We start from the raw sequence: 23193 nt of genomic DNA, 5'->3' as shown, positions 1-23193 counted from the left end.
GTTAATTACAGATAAACTCCCCCTGCCTTCTGACTCAAGGAAAGAGAACAGCCAGGGCTCAGCACAGATCTCACAGCAACATAAAATAGGCACCAGTTGAAATTGCATCCTCTGGAGCCATCAGGTAGCACCTGTTGCATCCTTATGTGGCTGAACACCGTACACCACAGAGGAAAACCACAGGGGGAAGGGACAGTTCCTACAGAGGTGAGGAGAAGGCAGCGTCAGTCCCTTTGTCATCCCAGCCTCAGAGTAACGTGTGCCTGGACACGACATTTTCCATGCGTGGTGCATGGAAATTCCAGTACTGAGTGACATTAAGCATCAGGTTTGCAAGCGCCATGGTGCCAAAGCTGGGCTCACCGCCTCCAGCCTGGGATACAGCCAATTTCCCTTGCTGTGCCACCACTGCCCACCAGGCACAGCCCCACAGTGGCAGAGAACTGGCTTTGACCCCAAGCAATGCCTTTTGCTATGCTGCCTTACCCATCTCAGTGAGCAGCAGCTGCTTTTGAATGGGGTAAGTGAGATGCAGCCTCACCCTCCAGTTATCTGATCTTTTGCTTTTTGGTAACTTGGCATTTGGGGAAAAAAATCAGTTGTTCAGCAGCAGGCTATCTCTGCCTCTCATCTTCTCTGCCACATGACCCTGCTCCCTTTGCACAGGGTATAGGTTTCCAGTAATGTGAGTTCCTGCTGGTCTCTACAATAGCCTTTCCAGAAAATGTTAAAAATGTGCATTGCATTAAAAGGTGAATGAAGATGAGCCAACTGGCTTGCTGCTAGCACAGCAAGGCAGGGTACCACCAGGGTGAGCAGGGCAGAGAGGAAATCCCAAAACAGAAGCAAGGGATGTTGAGCTGCCTGGTCTAGGAAGGGCACAAAGGAAAGAAACGGCGATGGCAACGGCCATTGGTGTAAATCTGAATTTATCTGTGTAGGAGCATGTGCTTGGAGGGCCTTGGACAAAGGCAAGCTTATAGTGGGCTTCATTCCCTGTACTGGTGGTAGGACACACCCCACCACAAATAACCCTTTGCATTTTTAAACCAAGAAACTGTGGATACAACCGCTTCTTCCAATCGGTCCAGTATAGGCATTTAATAGGCTAAATGGTGTAATACATCTACAGGACATACATTAGTCGAGTATTATGTACAGGTGGCATTTTACAAAATTAGAAAGAACTGAAATAGAGCAAAATCCAACAATGTCTTACTCCATAAAACTTCCTTTCTGCACTACATGAAGTATTCTACAAGCTAGACTAGAAAAATATGACTGAATGTCTTTTTTTTTCTTTTTAGTTTCTACAAAGCTTTTAATCCAGAAAAAAATACAAACCAACTATTGAGTTTATTAGAGAGACAACACTTGCACACAGACAAAGTAAGTGGACATTCATAGACCTGCAAGTTCAATAAATAGGGTTTGTTTGTATAAAAAAATTTTCTCTCTATCTTGCTCTCCTGTTTTAGGGCCTCTGGCCCATGTTCAGAAAAATGAAAATGGGAGGAGGAGTTTGGCTTTGCATGGATGTTAAACTGAGGCCACACAGCTTTAGGAGAAAGCTTTAGTTTGAAGCAACCACTTGCTTCAGGTAAAATAATTCAGAGGAGAAGTGCAAAAGAGGGAAAAGGAAAGAGAGGAGTAATTAGGCTGGAAAAAGGAAATCTGGGATTTCTATATGGGCTGTAGCTTTACGTACATGGATGAAAAAAAGTAGTGCTGCTTGCATGGTGTGTTTTCAGGGTGTATGTAGAATTTTGTTGTTTCTTTGGGAAACTTATTTAGGGAAGTGCCATTGACCTCAGGTGGAAATAGGATAAGGGCCATCCAGAGCAGGAAGGGAGGGAGCGTCTGAAAGCAGATAGAGAGCACATAAAATTGGGGGAAGTGTTTCAAACAACTGTTTTTCCTTTTATAAAGCAAAAAGCAAATTAAGTGATACGTCTAACGTCATTCCTCACGGAGCTGGGCAGATGCAGATTGGAAGGAAATCACAGAGCTAAAAATATGTCGTCACCGCTGTTGTTTTCTCCCCAGAGCTTTGTAAAACTTCTTGACATTCGATGCAAAAGCAGCATTTAAAGAACACCTCCCATCAGCCTGGCTCTTCTCCTGCCCATGGTGGGTCCGAGCTGGTGACCTCTCCTCACTGCTCCACTGCTACCCCAACATGTAGCTTGAGCTTGTTCTTGCTTCATTGGCTTTGTCAGAAAACTGTCACCAGTGAAGGGGGTGATAGCAGCCAGATTTTGGAGGTGCTCTTGAAACCTTCAGTTACTCTGGTGAAATTCACTGCTCTGACCAGAATCCCACTCACCTGACAAAATAATTCTGTGACAGTGTACTCAAGAAAGTCTACATCAAGAAGGCAAAACAAATTGTTATATAGGTTGAGAGAGCAAAGTTTAACTTAAGTATCACATTATACTGTACTACACTGCTTATAAAAAGGGTCCTAGATCCCAAACACCCCAAAGAATGAACTATAGTTTTGTACATAAATTAATGTTGCTTTGAAGTAAAATAGTCTCTTCCCTTTGTATTAAACATTCATTGCACAGAATTCTTTGTGAGTAAATATATTAAATTTGGTTGCTAAGAAGGTATAAACTTATTAATACATCTGGCCAGTAAATTTTATTGACCATCACACAATTAAAAGTTGCCATTAGAGAAAATTATTACTGGAGAAAAGAAAGCACTTGGAAGTCAACTTAGGAGTTAATGCTGGAAGGAATCCTGTTATTCCATCTACAGCAAGCGGCTTTTTCTGGATGCAACATTAATTGGAAGTACAGACCCCATCCAGCCCTGCAGAGATGGAGAAAGCCAACCTCACAGCTTACGAGACACTCATCACCGACACAACAGTTAAGTCCCTCTGAGTACACACATTCTCTACCCCCACCAGCACCATCCAAAGGGTTTTGAGCTGAGATAGATGCTTCTCCTGGGTCACTGGGAGGGAGTCTCTTAGAGGTTCCCGTGCAGGAAGGAGTTCACATCTGTCAAAATGACTCCCAAATTCCCAAGGAAAATCCACTGGAGGCCAAAGGTGTCCAGAGACAGCTTGTCCTACTGTGAGCTCTGTGCTCCAGGAGGTGACTATGCATCCAAAGCCAAGAGGGCTGTGAGGGCACCCCTTGGCACATGTGCTCCCGCCAGCAGTGCCACTGGGGCAGGAGGGAGGCAGGTGTTTGTCCTACAGCTCTCCTCCACCCTCTCCTACTGCGGGTGGCTCAGGGGGAAACCTGAAGCCAGACAAAATGAAGAACAGGTTTGGGATCTGCTAGGGAGCTCCTGCCACCTACCCCCTACCACTGCCCATCGCGGGCCAGGGGAGGAACAGATGCATCTCTGCACTTGGGTTATACACCAAACATACCAAAGAAGAAATGTCACAACAATTTCTATTAACAAGGTGGGACAAAACCAGCCCTGGGGGGAGCAGGAGCCATCTCATTGGCTTTAAGGGAGGGAAGTGCACCCCACCTGGCCTGAAGCGTGCACAAACAGCACGATCCACCCAACCAAGCCCACCCCAGACAGCCCCACTCCACAAACACCAGCAACTAGCTCATCGTTTCATCAATGTACAGAGAGAAAGCGCTTCCAAAAGGCATCAGCCTTACTGAAAAGGCGGCTAAGGAAAGGCTGGTTCATCCAAATTTGCACAGGTTAGCCAAAGGGAGAGAACTGCTCTGGCCTGCCCTGGGACAGCAGCCAGGAGGCAAACCTTGCCCTTGCGTCTCTATACAAAAGTTACAAAATCAACTGGTGACATTATATTACATCTATTGTCCATAATATCACAGTGCTAGTTTTAAATGGCTAAAAAAAAAAAAGAAAGGTTTTAGATTTAAGACATCCTTCCTGTAGAAACGCATCACCTTTGTCCTGCTGTTGATACCTGAAAGCAGCCTTTCTTGAAAAAGGTAAAACCAATCAAATGCACTAATTGAAATGAGGAGCATCTTTTCCTTGACAGTCTCACATTTCCTAACACATCCCACTGCTTCCCAAGGGAAAATTAAACAAATAATATGAATCCCAGCCTGAAAATCAAAATGTTAAAAGAACAGTTCTAAAGCCCAGACGCTTCTTTAGATACTAACTAAATAAAACCCTTGCAGATTTAAATACAGATTACTTTGACATGTCTTCAGAGTGTGTTAGCTTTCCAACAACATTCACAATGAAGTTTCACTTCTGAGGCCATGGAGTTCCTATTCATGCTCTTCAGTTCTGCTTTCCAGGGTATCTGTACTGTCTTCCACTTCTTGAGCTGGGTGTGCTAAAGTATCTGCAAAGAAATGGCTAGTCAGTATTTATTTCCCCAGATGGGTCCAACCTTTGTTTGATTCCCTGCTCCACCCAGCAGTTGATCCATTAGGGTGATTAGACCTGATACAAGCATTTTTCTCTGCTTGCAAACCAGTAGTTAAACCCGGAGTAGGGAATTCTGAGTGCATCACAGTCTGACTTTACAGAAAACTTGAGACCTCAGGTCAGATATTAGTGAGGTTAGGTGACCCCTATGGACAGCCTCTGCCACAGGAACACTACCTGCTGTCTGAAATCTGCTCAGACTGTCATAATGAGTCTAACATCAATGCACAAAAACAACACAGAGGCCACGATGTGCAACCTGGAGGTCAGAAATAGATTTGGTTCATATTTCTACTTGAGTGATCAAACCCTGTGGCTGTCACCACCCAGAAATGCCAACTGGAGTAGCAGGTGATTTTACACTTCAAGACCATTTGTCAACACCCCTTTGAAGGGAAGTGAAGGTGCATCTTGCACCCCATCTCTTGGCTGCTGTGTCTGGGCGTTTGGGTGGCAAATGCTGGTACACTGAAATAGAAACCGGGTCACTTCTCAAGAGAAAAGGATAGTGGCTGAGATGAAAAAAAAAAAAGGGGAAACAAATAGATCAGTTCCACACTGGAGCACTCCCTGTTAAAGCTGCAGTCCAACAAGCTCTTATCTTTAGCCATATTTACCCCACAGTGACACTGTTAGTCATAGCTACATGTCTATGAGCTCCTGCTGCACTAACACACTCCTGAGACATCACAATGCTTTGAAAATGTGCGGCTGTTAAACACTTTGGTTCTAGGATAGGAGACAGGGAGGTAGATACATGCTATTGACCAGGATTTCTGTTTCTGAGTGTGAACTGCTAATGAGCAGTGAACTAATTGTCTGTTGGCCATGAGAGTGGCTGAGGCAGATGAAAACACCAAGGAAATTTTCAGTCCACAGGGCTCCTTCTCCAGTGCAGGTATTTCTGGACATCTTCAACTACCTACAGTTCTTTGGTTCACTGTTAACTTCAGTGCACAGCATGGCCTGAAACAGCTATTTTCCTATGGGGAACAAGGATGAAAATTATTCATTCAGACCTTCCAGATCCATCTGCTGCTGCTGCTGCTGCTGGACACAGACTCTTTGGTCACCATGAAGACCCTTGTCCTCTGCTGATTTCAGATCCTCAGGAGGCCAGCGCAGCTCCCCGCTCTCCACCTCCCCGGACTCAGTCGGCTCCACCACGATCGAAGGCAGTCTTTTGGACAGCTTGGGGTACTTCTCACGTGAGTCTGGGAAGGCCTGGGGAGACATTTGGGGACATGTACATCAAAGCCTTGCCCAGGGATGCATATTCAGAACAAGCAGAGTACATCCTTTCTACATTTGACATGCACTCACATGTCCCTTAAAAAATCCCCTTCAAACTGGTGTGGGGAAACAGTCCTGCACAGGGAGGATTTCAAAAGCAGCTGAACCCAGATCCTTGCTGGACAAGCATGCATGCAGAGGGGCTATAGATCTCATCACACTTTCCCCTGTACATTCTGTCCCTTCCTGAGCAAAGAACACACTTTGCTTGTCAATGTGTCGAGCAGACAATTGCCTCGTGTGATCCGACGTGAGTAGTAAAAATGGAGACTTAGGAGACAAAATTTGTTATGCTGCCAAACACTCATGTTTCAGTTCTGATGGGTTTTTAGGACACAGAAGTCACTGCTATAATGCTAATCTAAATGGCTGCTGCAGCCCTTCTGGCTGCTGTCCTTTCACTTTGATATGATATTCATGTTTTCTTGCAGTGACAGTTTATTAAGAAGCCACCATTCTGTAGAGCTATTTTCTGTAACGTGAAACACTGTATTTTATGATGCATTCATGCAAAACAGGGAGCCCCAGAGATGATTTTTACACAGAGAATGGTGCCAGCTGTTTATTTTCATTTGTCACATTGAAGCTGCAGGTCAAACACTACACCGTGGTTAGAGCTTGAAGCTGAACTAGGTCTTTTTAGTGAAGGAGATTGTAACACGTAAAAGTGCTTTCCTGTTTTCAACATCACTGGATCACTTAAATCTCTCAGGGTACTTTGTTTTGAATTGGGTTTTTTCTGGGTTTTTTTGAGGAAAAATCATTCCAGCCCCTCCAGGACATTTCCATAAGAAACTCTGTTGTTGCTTCATCGAAACCTTATCTCCTGGATTCTCAAACTTCTGTATACCTCAGCTAACAAGCTGCACATCTCTCAGTGCTAGTTGAGTTTTATTTTTATTTTATTTATTTTATTTTATTTGTAACAGTAAAATCAAGATGCATGCAAGGGGATCAAACTAGCAGTTGAGAGCAAGAACAATCCCAGTTTAACTTCAGACGCTGCCACAGGTTTGCTGTGTGTGTGCTGGTGGGAGCCTCCCCACACACCTGCAACATGTTCACCACTGAATCTGAGTCTCTGGTTAGACCAAACACTGCTGGTTATGTGAGCCAGTCTCAGCACAGCTCCTGCTATGAGCACAGGCAGAAACATGAGATATTCCCTAACCACCACAAGAGTGGGTACATCCCCTAGGACACTGACAGGGATCTGGGGATGTCATAACCCACTGGAGGTGTTTGCTCCATGGTTTTTGAAACCTTCCTTCATTTCAGCAGCTGCAATCCCTAAGAGCCTGGGGTTTAGCTGTCCTACTTAGCACCAGAGCTGGCATGGGGAGGCAAACCCTTGGGAAGGGCTGTGCTTCTAGGAAGAAGCAAGCACAGTTTTAATACTGTTGGGATGTCTGTATCTGACTTCTGGAGATGGGGAAGGACAACAAACCTTATCCTCACGCCTTCACTCCCCATGGTAGCATTGTGAGGATTCATGACTTTTTTGCAAATCCATACAAAGGTGAGAAATGTTGTGTATTACTGTTAGTGTTGCAAAGTGAGATACAATTAGGAAGAAATTTCTTTTGTGAGAAAGCCCCTTCAGTACAACTAGACCAAGTGAATCACTGAAGGTAAACCTTTCTGATGCCTCCCTGAGCTGCAGGGTGTAACTCATCCTGACCAAGCAATGCCATTCATGCTGTCTATTAGAAAAGTTCCTTCCAACTTCCCATTACACAGCCTCCTCCTGACCTGTTTGTAATTTGAAAAGACATTTCCATGGCAGCTGTCTTGACTGGGAGGAATTTTTAACAAGTGTCTAATACAATCCTGCTATTTCCAAATATGAGATAAGGTAAGATCTCCTTGGCCAGGACAGGACCAGAGATGCCCCTTGGGAGCAGTGCACTGCTCTGCAGAACCACAGAGCCCAGATCCCTGAGCCTCACAGCTCAGCTGGCAGAAAATAACCATAAAATTAGGGGCAAATTGCTGAATTTCCTCCCATGGCTGCACATGCAGGTGACAGTGACCTCTTCCCCTGCCTGCTGTGCAGCCTGCTCTGGTGGCAGAGGGCTGCATGACAGCCACCCCATCCCCAAGCCTGCTGGTAAATCCTGGATGGGAGATCCAATACAACAAAAATTCTGCTTTTTAATCTGCTTTCTGAAGCCTGAGGAAATGAAACAGAAAGATCTAAAAATGTGCTGAGAGCCAATTACTACAAACTGCAACAAAATTTAGGAAAGGCACCTGTGCGGCCTCAGCCTGACTATTTTTGTTTGTGTCATCCTCATATGGTCTTTCCTCACACCAATCACATAATGTTTTTTTCCAGCAGAGCCCAGTATTTACCATGTCCCTCCAGGAATGAGTCAGGACTGGCAGGAAGCAGAGCTGCCTGTCGGGCCTCACTGTGTTTTTCTGCGGAAGCTGGAGTGTATGACGAGTGGGCAGGAGACTGCAGGAAAAGAAGGACTGGTCTCCCGGACAAAGTGCTTGGAAGTTGCTGGAAGAAACCTGCTTTTCCCACTGAGTCACTGACTTTGCACTACATCTCATTTCTATTTGATTTTTTTTGCCTTAGGTGGCCAGCACTAAAGTGTGGATGGTAGCACCTTCTTCCAGAGGTGAAAGGTAAAGGGAGCCGGGGGAAAAACTCTGGAGCATGTGATCAGAGACACCATAGAACAGCCCTGAACACATAGGTGGAGCCAGAGCTGGGACAGAGTTTGGGCAGCATACGCTAACACAACACTGAAAACCTGGAACTTGGTGAAAAAGAGGAAAGACAATACTGAAAATGTGCTCCTTAAGTGAGCAGCATTTATCCTGTGCAGTTGCTGAGGCATGGGAAAGCCTTTGGTATGCTCTTTAATTGCACAAAGGCTTTCATTACATGCACAAGTGATCCAAGCGGAATTTGCAAAATTTCAGCTCTGACTTCCTTGGCTTTCAAATCCTTGATTTCCACCTGGAATAGGCTGCTCCTAGAGTAGTTTTCTGAGTCTGCTTTCAATGTTACACCTTGTGTAGAGGAGCAACTCAGGTCCAACCAGGACACATTTAGGTGGTTTATCCCTGGTAGTGACACAGAATCATGAGCACAACCATGGAGAGCAAACTGGGACATGGGGGCTGTCACAAGAGGGACTTGGGACATCGTGATCCACCCTGCTGGATTGAGCACCACGGGTAGGTACACGAGTAGGTGTCTGAGACTGCCTGGGGACAGAAAATGCTCTTGCACCTGCCAGCAAATGGCCCTGACCAGTGCTGCTGCTATGATGCCACAGCCATTTATGTGAATTACACAATCATTTCAAATGGTCTCTGTCCTAAAAAGGGAGCTCCCTCTGAGCATGAGGAAACTCAGCTTATTACAAGGATGCTGTATAAAAGTTGTGGCACAGTACTGGCTGGATGTCTTTACTGCACAACAGTTGCTCAGATCCGAACTCTCGGTGACAAACAGTCTCTTTGCCTGCATCCCTGCAGGATCCAGGCATCGCTGTCACTGTGCCCTGCAGACCTGATAAAACACTCTTGCCAAACTTCTACCTTTTAATAATAAAACCTAAGTGGGATCAAACATGTATTTCAGGGCTTGTTTTTCTGGCAGCTGTTCTCCACAATTCAACATCTACCTGTAGGACAGTTATTGGTTGCATTAAATTGCTTTTGATAAGCAACTCGGGATACTTTCCAGTTCTGCTAAAGTTACCTGGCTTGAAGGGCCTCCTTCTTCCTCAGGAGTCTGGCTGAGTGCAAATTCCTCCATCACTGGTTCTCGTGTGTTCATCACCTCTGTCATGCTGTGAATATTAAAACAGAATGGGAATACTCAGCTCATGTACCATGGAACAGCAGAGAAGACCCCAACAGAGTCCCTGAGTCAAGAGCTGGAAAGCGGGAGTCCTCCAATTTTATTAGTACCCAGTTTATTACTGATAGATGAGCTCAGAAATTGCATCTGTTGACCAAAAAAACTTACTGGTGGAAATATCAGCCTTGAATTAAATTCTTATTCTGATTCTTCATAATGTCTTCAATATTTGCTCTTCCCAGATGTCTATTCCATTTAGTCATGAGCCAGCACTTCTTTTTAAACTGTTAATTCCAGACAAACCAGCTGTATTGGTGTCTAAGGACCAGATTTTCAATAGTCTTTACTCGCCTGAGTGTTCAGAGAGGTGTTGAGTGGGATTTTCAAATGCATCAAGGAATGTTTGGCACCTAAATCTCATTTAAATCAGGGACTTAGGAACCGAAGCTGCTTATGTGCCCACTAGGCATTCCCCTGTGCCATTTGGCACCTAAGGCACTACAGTGCTGGCCCTTGAGCTTGCCTTGTTCTGCTGGGCCTTGCAGCACTCCAGAGCAGAGGGACGAGAGCTGGCTGCAGCCCTCGCTGCAGGGAGCTCAGCCCAGCCCGTGCATGGGTAGCTGCACATCTCTATGGCATTAGGATTTTCCTCACATTGCAATTTATAGCTACAGCATTCTACTGGAAAATTTGAGGATGCCTGAGAACTCCAGAATGCATATTAAGTGCGTAGGAGCAAACAGAGCCTGACCCACTCTGACCTAGAGACTGAAAGGGCCACGTTCATTTTAAATGTGAATATATCAGCGCTGGATAGATTTGGCACCGGGCTTTCACTCTCTTTAGTTGGCATTCATCAGGTAGAGCAGTTAGTGGCTGCTGGAGCCTCCTGCAGCAGGCAGAATGTAGGCATCATCAATTACACCGCCCTGCCACCTGCCACAGCAAACACCCCTTTAGGCACGACTAAATGCTGCCATTAATTCTGGTCCCGCTTCACACACAAAAGCCTTCTTTGTAAAGGCTGCTCACACCGAGAAATGCCAACTACAACATCTTAAGGATAACTTGTTTCAGGCTTACATTACCAATTATTGCACAAAACTAAATTTTACAATATCTGCAATTACTACAAAACCCTTCACAATGACTTTAATTAGCTGTAGCACGGAGCAGCATGATAGCACAAAGACTTTAACTCCCACTGCATCGTATTTATAAAAGAGCACGCCAGACCCAGAAGACACTTGAGCTCAGCTGTGGACCAGGACCCAAGCCCTTAGGCACCCATCAGCTTAGGGAAAAGCCCTGAAGAGACAGCCTGGGACCCAACCAACACTGAATTAATCCACACACTTCCTGGTAAACAGACATGCACACAACAGGAGACCAGAACCAGGCTCTGAAACTTCACAAAAGGCTGAACCAAACCCTGATCTGGGCATCTCCCAGCTTACGCAGCCTGAATTTTCCCACAATCATGGCACAGTAGAAGAGGGACAGATTCTGCCTGCTAGGAAGGGAATTTTGACTCCCTGCCCTTGCTTGGACCTGTACCACTCCCCAAGGACACCACAAACCTCTTAATCAGAAAAATATATAGATTTTTCTGTACACATGCTTTTATTCTTGGAGCATCCAACAGGCCATACCACTGGGCACCTGTGAAAAATAGCACTGAGGGAACAGTGATTTGAAATGGGAGACCCCTTCCCAGGGTGGTGACTGTGGGGCCAGCTGTGCCAGCTGTTCTTGCCACGTGGGACAGCTCTTAAAGGAATAGCGATGTGCCCTTGAACGAAAAGAAAGTAGCGCTCACTTCGATACCTCCTGCCTCTGATCATCCCTGGTGCTCATGCCATTCTCGCCTTTTTTTTTCCATTCTGGTCCTGGTCTCTTCCTTGGTCCCAGAGAGATCCTTTTGCATCCCTCCTGATGCCTCTCCAGTGCTGCCTCTGTGAATGACCTCACTAGGCAATAGTAGGACTGTGCTCTCCCAGCCCAACTCTTTGGGAAGAGTTGGTTTGAGGGGCTTTCACACCATGCATTGGCAGACCCAGCCGTGAGCCTGGAGAAGTACTGGGCCCATCGCTCCGACCATGTCCAAGATGCACACCTTTCTTTTGGCATCCTTTTTGGGGTTTGGTGCCCCATTACCAGCTGTCCTGGATTGCAGGGAAAGGGAAATGAGAAAGTGTGTGTCTAGACGGAAATAATCCTGGAGCCTTTGTGTGGTGTCGGTATTTATGAAGTGTGGGGTCTTGGCAACCACAGATAAGACATGTCCCACTGCTGTGTGTCCCAAGGGTTGGTCCCTGCTAGCCAGCAGCAGACTCCAGCAGTCAGTCATAGCTGGCTGGTTTATTTTAGCAGCCTTTCAATGCATAGCAAGGGTTTACAATATTTTTCTGTCCTTGTTCCATGGGACATTAGAGATATACATCCACACATGCACTCTCAAATGTGTCATACGAGCTCAAAGCTGTTGTTGAGACCTCACGAAATTCTGTTATTGAGCAATAACAGGCTCCGTGCTTCCCTAAGACCACATTATACCCTGCAGATTATTTCTAAATGACAAAGACAAATGATTCGGGCTAGAAAAATGGTGACAGTCCTGCCAGTGTTACAGCAGATGCCTCAGTGAATCAGCTCCCAAGCTGTTGAAGCCCAGGCCATTTCACAAAATCTGTGCAACTTAAGGCTTTGATTGAATAGGATGGCAGAAGTGATTGTACTTGATGTGTTTCAGAAAAGAACATGGGGCCGTGCAATTGGCAAAATAATTAGGCTTTAACTGGAATAGATTAATTGTTCCCAGTCTCCACTTAGAAACAGTAAAGGAATGCAGAAGAATCTATATGGGCTGTGAAAACAGTGATGCTTCTAACAAGCCTAACTAGGTGTTTAACATTAAAAATAACTAATGCAAAATAATTGTGAATGCCGCTGCAAATCTTTCACCTGAAACTTCAAAATCATTTGTAGAACATCACTGAACTGTTTATAAACCCACATAATCTGAAAAAAGGGGCTTGGTGCTGCTGCTTAGGGCTTTTTAAACTGTCATAAGGTTCATGTGCAGAATTTTTTACTTTTCAGCCAGTGTTGATGGAAAAATATTAAGCCACCTTTAGTGCTGCTTTTATGTGAGATGTACTAACATACAACAGAAAAGTGGGTGATACAAACAATTATAATAACTACAGCTCTTAAATTCGGTCTTGCATTCATTTTATGTATGATAGATGCTGGTATCACCAATGACATACAGTAGCCATAGTGATGCAAAACAAGGCAATAAATAGCATTTACAAACAAAGAATAAATTCTGTTCTGGCAGATGAGTCATCTACTCTGAACCTTAAAATTCTTGTGGTAGTGAATTAAGAGATACGTTACTTCCCCTAGGTTAAATTAAGCACAAATATACCAATTAGGAGGAAAAAAAAGCAAAATCTCTTCTTGCATTTCTGTGAGAAAACTACATTTAGAGAAGACTATCTTAAATGCAAGTGGTACAGTTGCAGACCCACATTTTGCTGATCTTTTTCCAGAGGCATGGAGGAAATGCAGAGCTCATTTTCTGCTGCTTGTGATGGCACTAACAAGGTCAGTAACATTCAGAGCAATATACAGGCTGACAAGTGCCAAACCACCTCCCATGAGAAAATGCTCATTTTTATTTTAGGTTTTGAACAGAGGGCAAAACTGACCTGTGAAATTCCTGGGGGCAAAGCAGAATTTGAATAAAAACCAGCTTCAGGACTCAAAAAAGTGCAGCACTTATGTGGCTATGGAAAACAGGCAGGTTATGTGATGCAAGCAGGGATTTCCTTAACGAGATGGGCACTAACACATTTTATGGGACAAGCTAAGCCATGATTTGGAAGAGCTGTTACCTGAAGCAAGAGTCAGTTCTTGACATGCACCAAACTGAGGCCTGATCCTGGGCAGAGCACGAGGCTCTGTAGAGGATAAATGGCAAGTAGAGAGCAATGACAGTAGAGAGCACGCTACCTTCAATCACATCAACGGATGTCGCCTCCAAAAACTGTCCTTGCTGCAGGCGCTTGCGTCGCTGATGAAGTGTCCTGCAAACTGTCAAATCCTAAAAGTGCCTGAAAGAGACAAACACAAAAGAGTCAGAGCTTGTGACCAAAGGGACAACTCTGGTATGGACTGGTGTGAAAGAGTACTACCAAGAGCTTGCTGCAGAAACTCCTGCTGTCAAGATCTGTGTCATTTTCTATGCAAGATGGGATTTGATCTCACTAAGGACAAAGCTCAGAGAGCACCTTGCGAATTACTGAGTCAATTAATGTTCCAAACCCACTCAAAGCTCTTAGCTGAAATACCTCGCAACCTGACTCTTTTTGTGATGCTAAACCTTATTCCTTAGAATGAGTTACACAAAAACTGCTGAAACTGGGACACTCTGAAATTCTCCCATACAGAAATTCTAATGATAGCTGGAAAATTGGAAAATAAAAATGTATTCCCATATCTGGCAGGATCAGTTTGTTTAGTGAGACGCGGTTCAAAACATCAAAGAATGAGATTCTTGCTCAAGAAGCTACTGGTCAAGACACAAAGAAGACAACATATGCTGAAAGAAGGATACGTTAGGATTACATTACTGCATGGTTCTTTCAGAAGTCACAGGAGAACTGATTTTTTCAAAGGTCTACTCCAATTTGAAGGTAATACTTTGACTGGTATCAGGACAGAGAGCCTGCTGAGCAGAGGTAAGGATCCCACCATTTCAAACTGTGAATCACTGATTTCTGATGACTTCTCTGTCAGAAAGCCTTAGCTGAAAAGCTTGAGGAGTTACAGTGCTGAAATATAGTCAGTATCTTGGCCAGAGATGATTTTCTGAGAAATTTGTTTAGCCCTACAGCTTTCCAAATATATATTCATGCCAGCCACAGCTATTTCCTTGGATGGGAAAAAGGTGTTTTCAGTGAAGTGAATGGCACTAGTGTATATATTTTATATCCTCCAGTGGTTTGGATTCCAGCCCAAATGATTAAACAAATCTACCTGCTCTGGAAGCCTACCAAGATTTATAACACTGGATTAACTGCACACTGACTTTATTCAAAAACAGTGAGAGACGAAAAATTGTGCATAGCATTCTGGAGTTTCTTCTCATGCCACAGGCCATGGTTATTGCAAATTAGGGAAGCAGGAAATCACTTCTCCATCCCAAGGATTATATTCAGAAGGTTTAATTCTTGTCTGGCAATTTTCCTTTCTAACCAATGACCAAACCAACTTCAGAGAGGCTAATGTTTTGTCCCTTAAAAATTCATGACTACACTCAATGCTTGTCTCTTATGAAAATGAGAGAGCATCTGATACCATCTTATCCAATACTCTGGGAAGAAGATTTTTATCCCACTACCCATTACAAAATGTCTGTTTTTAAACCTACGAAAATTCTGCATGAACTTGTCTACTTTCAATGTCTCCTTCAGAAAAGACTGGATGTAATAAGAACAATTATTACACTGAGTCACCTGTAAATGAGAGACAAAAGGGTGTAAGAAATAATAAACCGGGCACCACATGGCCACTGGTTGGAATCCAGGCCAGGCCACTTGCTATTTAGAGATATCTTCAGATGCCTGGTTAGCAGCATATAGGGATCCATGCAGTACTGAATGAGCTAAACCCACATCCGTTGCTTTCCAGTCTCAGCAAAGGACTTCTGGATTGAATTGACCCAAGCCCAATCCCCTCTCCAGTGTTTTGGGCAACTCTCTCCTACGGTGCATGCTGTGCTGGAGAGGGGACGTCAGCCCCTGGTGCTCAGCACTTGAAAGTTGTAATAAAAAGAAAATCAATTCAGGATTGCAGCATGAAAGAAGTCCCTTATTCCAGCCCCACAGCCATATTTAAAAATAGAAAACCTTCTTCCCAGTCAAGATTGTTGTAGAGTTCATTGTTTCCAGTGTATAGAACTACCAGAATGCACTTAATCTCTGAAGATAAAATACTCACTTTACCTACCTAATAGATGTGATTACCTTCTTTGGCTGACACTAGAGGAAACATAAACTAATACCATTCCTCCTGTGGTACTGCTTAATCTTTTAAAAACAAGGCACAGCTACTGAGACCATGCAACAAATTTTACTGTAATGGAAACAGTCTGGAAATTACCCAAGTAAAGCCTTTCTCTGCTTATCTCTTCTTGTCCCTTCTCACTTTTACACAACTTTGCTGCCTTTCAACCTGGAGCCCACTTGCTCAAGGCACCCTCTCCCAACCTACCTATCTTCTGCCACCAAAATAACTTGCCCTCCTTTGCCTCAGCTTGATAACCACCTTCTTCTCTGGCTCCAGGAGTACCAACACAGCTGTGCTGCCATTAACAGTGATCAAGTCAAGTCTCAGAGACCAGTGACACTGTCTGGTCACCCCTACTCTGGGCTTGCAGAGCCCCGCTATACCTCCCAGCAAAGAACAGTTGATTTAGGGACTACTCCAATGAGTTAGTCATGTCTTGCCTCTTTAGGAGCCGTAGCACCAAGCAAGGTAATCATAAGGGAACTGTTTTCATCAGTGAGACCAATCAACACTTCAGTGGTGGACCCTTTGCCCAGACCAAGGGCCCTCAGCCCACACAAAGGGATGGATTTCCACCTGTGCTGCTTGGTATGGGTCACAAACCCAGGCCCAGAAAGGTGCTCTCTGGGCTTCTCTCCCACTTTGGAAAGCATCTGGAACACACTGCATGTTTGGAACTTGTACATCCCAAGGACACAGTCGTTCCCAGCAGCATGGTTTCACCACGCACAGGAGAACAACTGGCACGGGAAGCAGAAGCAGGATGTTGGGCAGCAGTTCTGGCCCCCTGGGGTGTGTGGAAAGCCCAGCCTGGCTGTCTCTCCTCAGATATGCCTGGCCTTGCCATGCGGGGAGAGGACTCCACCATGCACAGCAGCAGAGGTCCCTTTCTGTGAATTACAAAGTAGATGTTTTCAAGGCAAGCATGCTTCATTGGGCAAAACAGAAATAGGAACTGGCCACAGGTTGCAATCCTGGCAGCCCACAGATTGTCCCTTTGATAAAGGAGCACTTTTCAGAGGCTCTGAGCCCCAAACCCTTCCCCAGCTGGCAGCAGCACTTCCCAAATCAGGGCCCTTCTATTTAGAGATTCCTCCTACTCTGCAAGCATCACATCTTCTCCCTGAGGCGCTCCAGTGTTGGAGACAACTGGGTGGCAGAGGGAGACCTGACCTCAGGGTGCCAGCGCTGGTGCTAGATTAGCAGGGACTGCAGGCCGGCCTCTTCCTCTCCTGGGCTTCCCAAATCAATCATTCCCCCACTAAGCAGTCATGGAAATATTATGATAACATCCAAACAATACCACATTGAAGGTGCACCTTCTAAAAAGTAAGTGTAGATAGGAGGCAGAAATTGGCCTTGAACCACTGCTCCACTTGCAAATCTATCATTTTCCTGGCACGTCAGAAATGGGAGCCGTCCCCTCCTTATTTCAATGGAACAATCCCAAGGGCTTTACCAGCCCTGTACTTAAATTGTGCTGGATAGACGCCCCCCATGTGGCTCTGCTGGCTCAGCCTCGTGCACAGGAGCACCACAAAGACGGAGCTCCGGGTGCTCGCCCGCGCAATCACAGCACACACATGGTTCCCACTGATTCCAGATAGCGCCTCAAACAAACCGGGAGTTCAGCCCTGGGCATCCGGGCCCCCCCTCGCCTCACCCCGCCACAGCCTCTGGATAAATGCAAACTTTCTTTCATTCAAGGAGTCGAGCCTTTGTATGTGCTACAAAAAGAAAGCCCTGCTATTGATTACCAGGAAAATTGGGACGGGGCGTGCACAAGAATGGCGTTAGGCAGGAGGAGCAATGGTCTTCTGCTTGCGTTCGGCAGAGTGGAAAATTTCGATGGGTCGCAGTAAACCCTGCTCAGCAAGTCCCAGTAAACAAACAGGTCCAAGGAGGTTTTGCCACCCAGAAGAAGAAAGGGTTCCTTATTCGGGCCACTCTGCTGCAGTCAATCAGGCTGTCAGTTCAGCCGGGGTGGATGAGCGGGAGATCTAGGGCAGAGCTACAGTTTTGTGGTGGATGAAGCCATGAAGGGTGCACATCCATGCAAGGAAACCTCAGCTGCCATTTTCTAAGGCCAGGTACTTCTGTGGATCCAACTCTTCTATGTCTCAGTCTTCTGTTAGTGTCCTAGGAGGACAGAACTCTGGCTTAGACTAATACAGGTAGCCTGGATCATCCACAGGTAGGACAATGCCCAGTACCTCTGGGTGGAACAACAGCTCCAGCATCTTGGCACAACCCAAAACAAGTACTTACCTCAGTGACACTCCACAGCCTCCAGTTTCTGTGACTGCTACTGAGCTCAGCTTTTGGACACTGTAGATAGGAACTTGGACAGGGCCTTTTTTTCTCCTGGTTGCGCATTTGTAATGGATGCACTTTATGAAGTGTCGTGGATTCCATGGGACCAGCAAAATGTAAATCGTCGCATGGACCACAGAAGATAAATGTATGAACTCCTATTTAAACCTCCCACTTCTTTTTGGATGCAAATCTCTTTCCTAAGCAACTGAGAAAAGTGCGATATGTGTCAGAGTCTGGAGATTAGAGATCTGTTCTGTTCCCTCCTTTCAGAAACTCTTGTCTTCGGCCACCCACGCAGTACTTGAGTTCTGCTCTCTGCAGGCCAAAGCTGCCTTCCTCTCCTCAGCAGCGTGTGCTCCACAGAAGATGTCGATCTCTCTCAGGAAGCAGTGAGATGAAATGACTCTCAAAGTGGAGGAGCAGGCATTTCAGCATGAGACACAGCACGTAGTTTGGGAGAGTGAAAAGGGGTAGGAGGCTGCTATTTCCAGACCGTGCTGCCTCTCATTGCTAACTTCGTGGCAAGCTGCAGTTTTTACTGTTCCTGCTCCAAAGAAGTTACTGGGGTAAATATCACCCTGGGGAATTTCTCAAACACTCATCTGTAGACTACCAACAGTACAAAACACAGGCTTTCAAAGGGCCGGTACCGGTAGATGACTCTAACTCAGCCTCCTCAACTCCTGGTGTTGCACAGTGAGACATTAGGGAGTTGCTGTTCTTCATATGTCCTCAGCTCTTGTAGCGCCATGACTACACACAAACCTCAACTTCCAGTTTGCTGTAGTTGTCCAAGTTCCTACTGGCCCTCTTGGCAAAAAGGAGCTAAAAACTTGGTTTGTAAATGGTCAAAGAATAATTAAAAGGACTAAAATGCGTCTGTGCTCAACTATCACAATTTTTAAAGCAATCTCATGATTTGGGAGATGATTCAACTCAAAGCTTTCTCAAATGATGTTTGCAATGCTGCTTGCTATGGGTGCTGCCTTGGTGGATTCTTCTTTTTTTCTTTTCTTTTTTCTTGCCTGCTTTAAAGAGGCTAATTTATTTCACCTCTTTGATCTCAGCACTAAACTACCTGGGCTTCCTCGTGGAAGATGCCACAAGGGATAGGTACGGCAGGGGAGAAGAGGGGGGCAGCCAGCCAGGATGCTCGGAGATAGGGAAGGGGAGCAGACAGCCAGGAAGAATGTGTAGAGCAGCGGAGGGAGGAAGAAGCAGAGCAGATGGGAAGAATGACTAAGCCAGCTCCTCTGAATGCTGGTAGACCTCGATATCGTGGAAATCTCCACAGAGCCTTCATGGAATCGTGTGCCAAGAGAAAATTTGGATTTATTTTTCTAACATCAGATTCAGCAGCTAATTGATGTGAGAGGACCTCATTAAGAAAACAGCCCCATCAAAATTAGAGATAAGCCTCAACAAGCTGTTAAATGTTTTTAGAGGTATCTCTTCTGGTACTTGCTGTGCAAACACTCTCTCATTTGAGAACCTGCTTTTGCTATTGGAAATGCCTGTGCTGAGCAGAGTGATTCTGAGCTCTGCTCACACAGTGAACCTTGTGTTGGCTTAAATTTCTCAAAACAATCTTACAAAGCCAGCACCTTACATATTACTCTACCATTCCTTCTAACTCAGAGCAATCATTACTAAAGGGTCTCAGTAAGAAATGGTTTCTTTTCTGGGATCTTCTCTGAAAGATGTCGTTTCTCTCATCCCTCATATTTCACACCACAATTGTCCCTCACCTTGCAGCACCCATGGGAACTGGTGACAGATGAAAACTGGCTTCCTGTGCTTCTTTCTACTATTCCCTAGGTATGTCTGGATAGTCCTGAATTCATGCCACAATCCCATGAGCAGATGAGAGGGGAAAAAAAATCTCAGAGCATCAACATGGAGTACTTGATTCTTAGATTGAAATGTCATGGGAAATGGATTGTGAAATGTCTGATGTCTTTCTGGTACTGTGAAAGAATAAGTAGTCTATCACTGGGCTTATTTCTAGGTAGAGTAGGATAAGAGGTTAAGTGCAGTCAGAACAGTATTTACTTAAAAGATAAATTAATTCTCTCCTTATAACTTCGTGGAAATTAGAATACGGTGCTATCAGTGCTGTAACATGATACAATATCAAGCATTTCTAGAGAAGTTAGAAAAGCAAATGAAGCAAAAGTGTTAAGATTTAAAAAAAACCCCAGCAAACAAGAACCTACCAGACACTCCTAAGAGAACAAAGACAATGAAGTGACTATTAATATTCCTTCTTGGCAATTAACAGCACAACCGCAGGTGTCACGATATCACAACCTAACACCAAATATGCAGCTGTTTTTTCTCCAGGAATTAAAACTCTGTCACCCAAATTGAATTTCCAAGCATGGGAAGTTGCCCCAGCCCAAGGTGGAAGATATGAGAACACTGTGTCCTATCACAGTAGGAATGGGCAAGATGGAGGATGAGGACAACACACAGCTAAAAATAAAGGAATTATTAAAAAAATTAAAATTCAGTTGGTTTTTTTTAATGAGTCATTAACACTGAAAGCAGATAAGCATTAACAAGGCTACAAGTCTTCCTGCCAACCAATTAACATTCACCTTCTGGATCTAGAGGTTTCCTAAATATTTGCACAGAGGCAGTTTATGCATGTGCATGTCAGAGACAGAACTCAGCTGAAAATTCAGGTTACGTCCTACACAAGCCGCAGTGGTCTCAGCAAAGAAGCTGGACTTGGACTATTTTCTCCTAGTCCCATGGGGATATGGGCATTATGAGGTGAAACACTGTGGGATCAATCAGTGCACCCTGATGAGAAAAGAGGACTGTCCTGCTGGACCACAGTTTCTTCCAGCACTGGTATGTGCTTTGCAGAGGACATGCTCTCTTCAAACCATGAAGGAGAGGTGGTCCCAGCCCCTGTGGACCCTTCAGTCAAAGAGGGAGAAAGGCTGAGATGAGATTTTAAGGACCTGTTGGTATCAATCAGTCTACTTCATTGTACCTGAACATTATTGGCTGGCAGCTCTCCTGGGGTTTGCAACAAAGCCTTCCCTTGAAGACTGAAAATGCTGGAAATTGATTATTTTACAGAATTTTCCAGAAAAGGTACACATTTGAGGAGCAAAGGGACGGGCTGTTGCTGAGGCAGATGCTGGTTTCCTTGAAGGCAGAGCTCTTCCTGCCTTGCATGACATAGGATCTGTCCCAGATCAAGACTTCTCTGACTGACCCCTCCAACACAGAAGTGGTTAAACGGGCTCAAACACAGGGACATAATTGCAGAAATGAGAAAGAAGGGACAATTTCAGCCTGTGACACGGTGGGGTTGGTACCTGATCTATGGAAAAGCCTGTTGCTTAATACAAAGAGATCATTGTGAGAAGGGAGGGAAAGTAGTGACTAAATTTGCACATTCATTTCTTCTGCTAAAGTAACGTAGCAAAGACGTTGGAGGAAATTCCACCTGATTGACAAATTGTCAAGCTAGATCAGGAAAGCAAGGAAACTGGGTCAAGTCGTTCCCTGTTTGCTTGTTTTCTCCCTGTAATCATAATGTTGACTCTGAAAACATGTTTTTTAAATGGAATATTAATTATCGAAATCCCGAGCTGTGAGCTGGATTCTTTTCCGGGCACAAAATTTGTTGCACATTAAAACTAAGAGATGGAAAACACTGGCTTGAGCCTGGTTGTGTGTAGGCAGATTTCCCTGCTTCACCTTCCTTTACAGGCTACTCATAAGGAGGCATTGTGCAGCAAGCCAGGCTACAGGGCAGGTGTGAACACCAGCTCCGGGTCCTTCAGTAAGATGTGAACCTATAGCTAGGAGGGCTTCCATTGCTGTATTGACTGTACAACTGCAGTAAGGATCTCAGTCAGGAAAAGACTAATGGAAACAAATTTCTCTCTGTGTATTGCTTATTGTGGCTGGAGGGGTTAATGCTACACCCAGGCTAACCCAACTCCCCTCCACGACTGTAGCCATATTCAGAGATCTACAAACACGGCTCTGTCCCAGATGAAAAGAAAATTTTTGTGGTATGTTCATTTGGCATCTGGAAAATACTCACACCCCTTGCTCAGAGTGAAACATAGTCCTCATTTACAGAGCAAAGTAGGTTCTTTCATTCTCTAAAAGTAGTCCGATGTGTGGTATTTGCTACCTGATGGGAAATGCAGGATTTCAGTTTTCAGTTCAGCTCGGCTGCAAGCAAAAGCATCATTGTCTTAAACTTGCGCTTTGTTAGCCGCTTCCTCGCCTCAAAAGTTGCCTTGGAAAAAAAACCCGGCATAAACGAATAGATGAGGCGATCGCAGCCCACAAACCAACAACTCCCTCAGCGCTGCGCTCATTCATCAGGATTCCTTCACGCAGCCCTTTCGGCTGGGTGGTGATTTTTTTAAACGAGAACCCTTTTTTTTTCTTTTCAGTGAATTCTTTTTAACACCCTTTGCTCGAAAAAAACCCAAGCATCCGGAGAAACAAGCCGCGGCAGAGGCGCGCGTTCTCCCTCTCCTTCCCCCGTAACTCCCCGCAGCCGGGAGTGGGACTGACACCCTTCTCCCCGCTCCGATCTCCCGCTCCCGGCTGCCGACCCGACACGACCCGACACGACCCGACACGACACGCACCGCACGGACCCGCAGCGGGACGGCGCTCCGGGGGCTCCTGTGCCCCGCCGCCGCCCCGCACCGCACGGACCGGACCCGCACCGATCTGACCCACCGCCCCAGCGCCCGGCTCCGCCACGGGCGGCTCGGCCCCCGCGGGGCTGCGAGCGGGGCACTCACAGGTGGCAGCTCTCCCCCTCTCCGCACCCTCCCGATCCCGGCGGAGACCTCCCGCCCCGCGTCCCGGCTCACCGGCGGGGCAGGCGAGGCGAGGCGGCAGCCGCCCGCCGCCCATGCACGGCGGCAGAGGGGAGCCGGCAGCTCCGTCAGCGCGTCCGCATCCTCCCGGGCCGGGCGCTGGCACCGCCGCCGCGGCACCTCCCCGCCCGCAGACCGGCCCCGCCGCCGCCAGCGCGGGGAAACCACTCCCCCGGCAGCGCCGGCGGGGCGGTGCAGCCACGGCCCCCGGCTCGGCTTGGCTCGGCTCGGCTCGGCTCGGCCGCCCGACGGGGAGGGGGCGCCGGAGGCCCCCGCGGTCCCTGCACTTTCTGCGGACACGCGTGGAACCGCACGCCCCACCCCGCCCCGACCCCCGCGCGGTGCCGGCTCCGCACAGCGCGGGACAGAGGTCCCGCAGGGGTCACTCCCCGGGGCAGTTCCCCCTACCCC

At 46.1% G+C, this 23193-nt stretch overlaps 1 protein-coding gene across 1 annotated transcript; it reads right to left on the bottom strand.

The window, feature by feature from the left end:
- Positions 1-1073: 1073 nt before the first annotated feature.
- LBHD2 (LBH domain containing 2) lies at positions 1074-22903 on the bottom strand. The gene is made up of 5 exons (XM_027674024.1): positions 22777-22903; positions 13538-13638; positions 9416-9506; positions 5418-5622; positions 1074-4312 (listed from the first exon to the last, which is right to left on the bottom strand). The coding sequence occupies exons 3-5, from the start codon at positions 9503-9505 to the stop codon at positions 4236-4238; spliced, it is 372 nt and encodes a 123-aa protein (XP_027529825.1). The 5' UTR covers position 9506; positions 13538-13638; positions 22777-22903; the 3' UTR covers positions 1074-4235.
- Between the last annotated feature and the right edge of the window lie 290 nt (positions 22904-23193).

This window comes from Neopelma chrysocephalum, unplaced genomic scaffold (assembly GCF_003984885.1).
Source record: "Neopelma chrysocephalum unplaced genomic scaffold, ASM398488v2 Primary Assembly neopelma1_24, whole genome shotgun sequence".
NCBI lineage: Eukaryota > Metazoa > Chordata > Aves > Passeriformes > Pipridae > Neopelma > Neopelma chrysocephalum.
The sequence above is the reverse complement of the archived record's forward strand: the minus strand, read 5'-3'. Positions and strand labels throughout refer to the sequence as shown.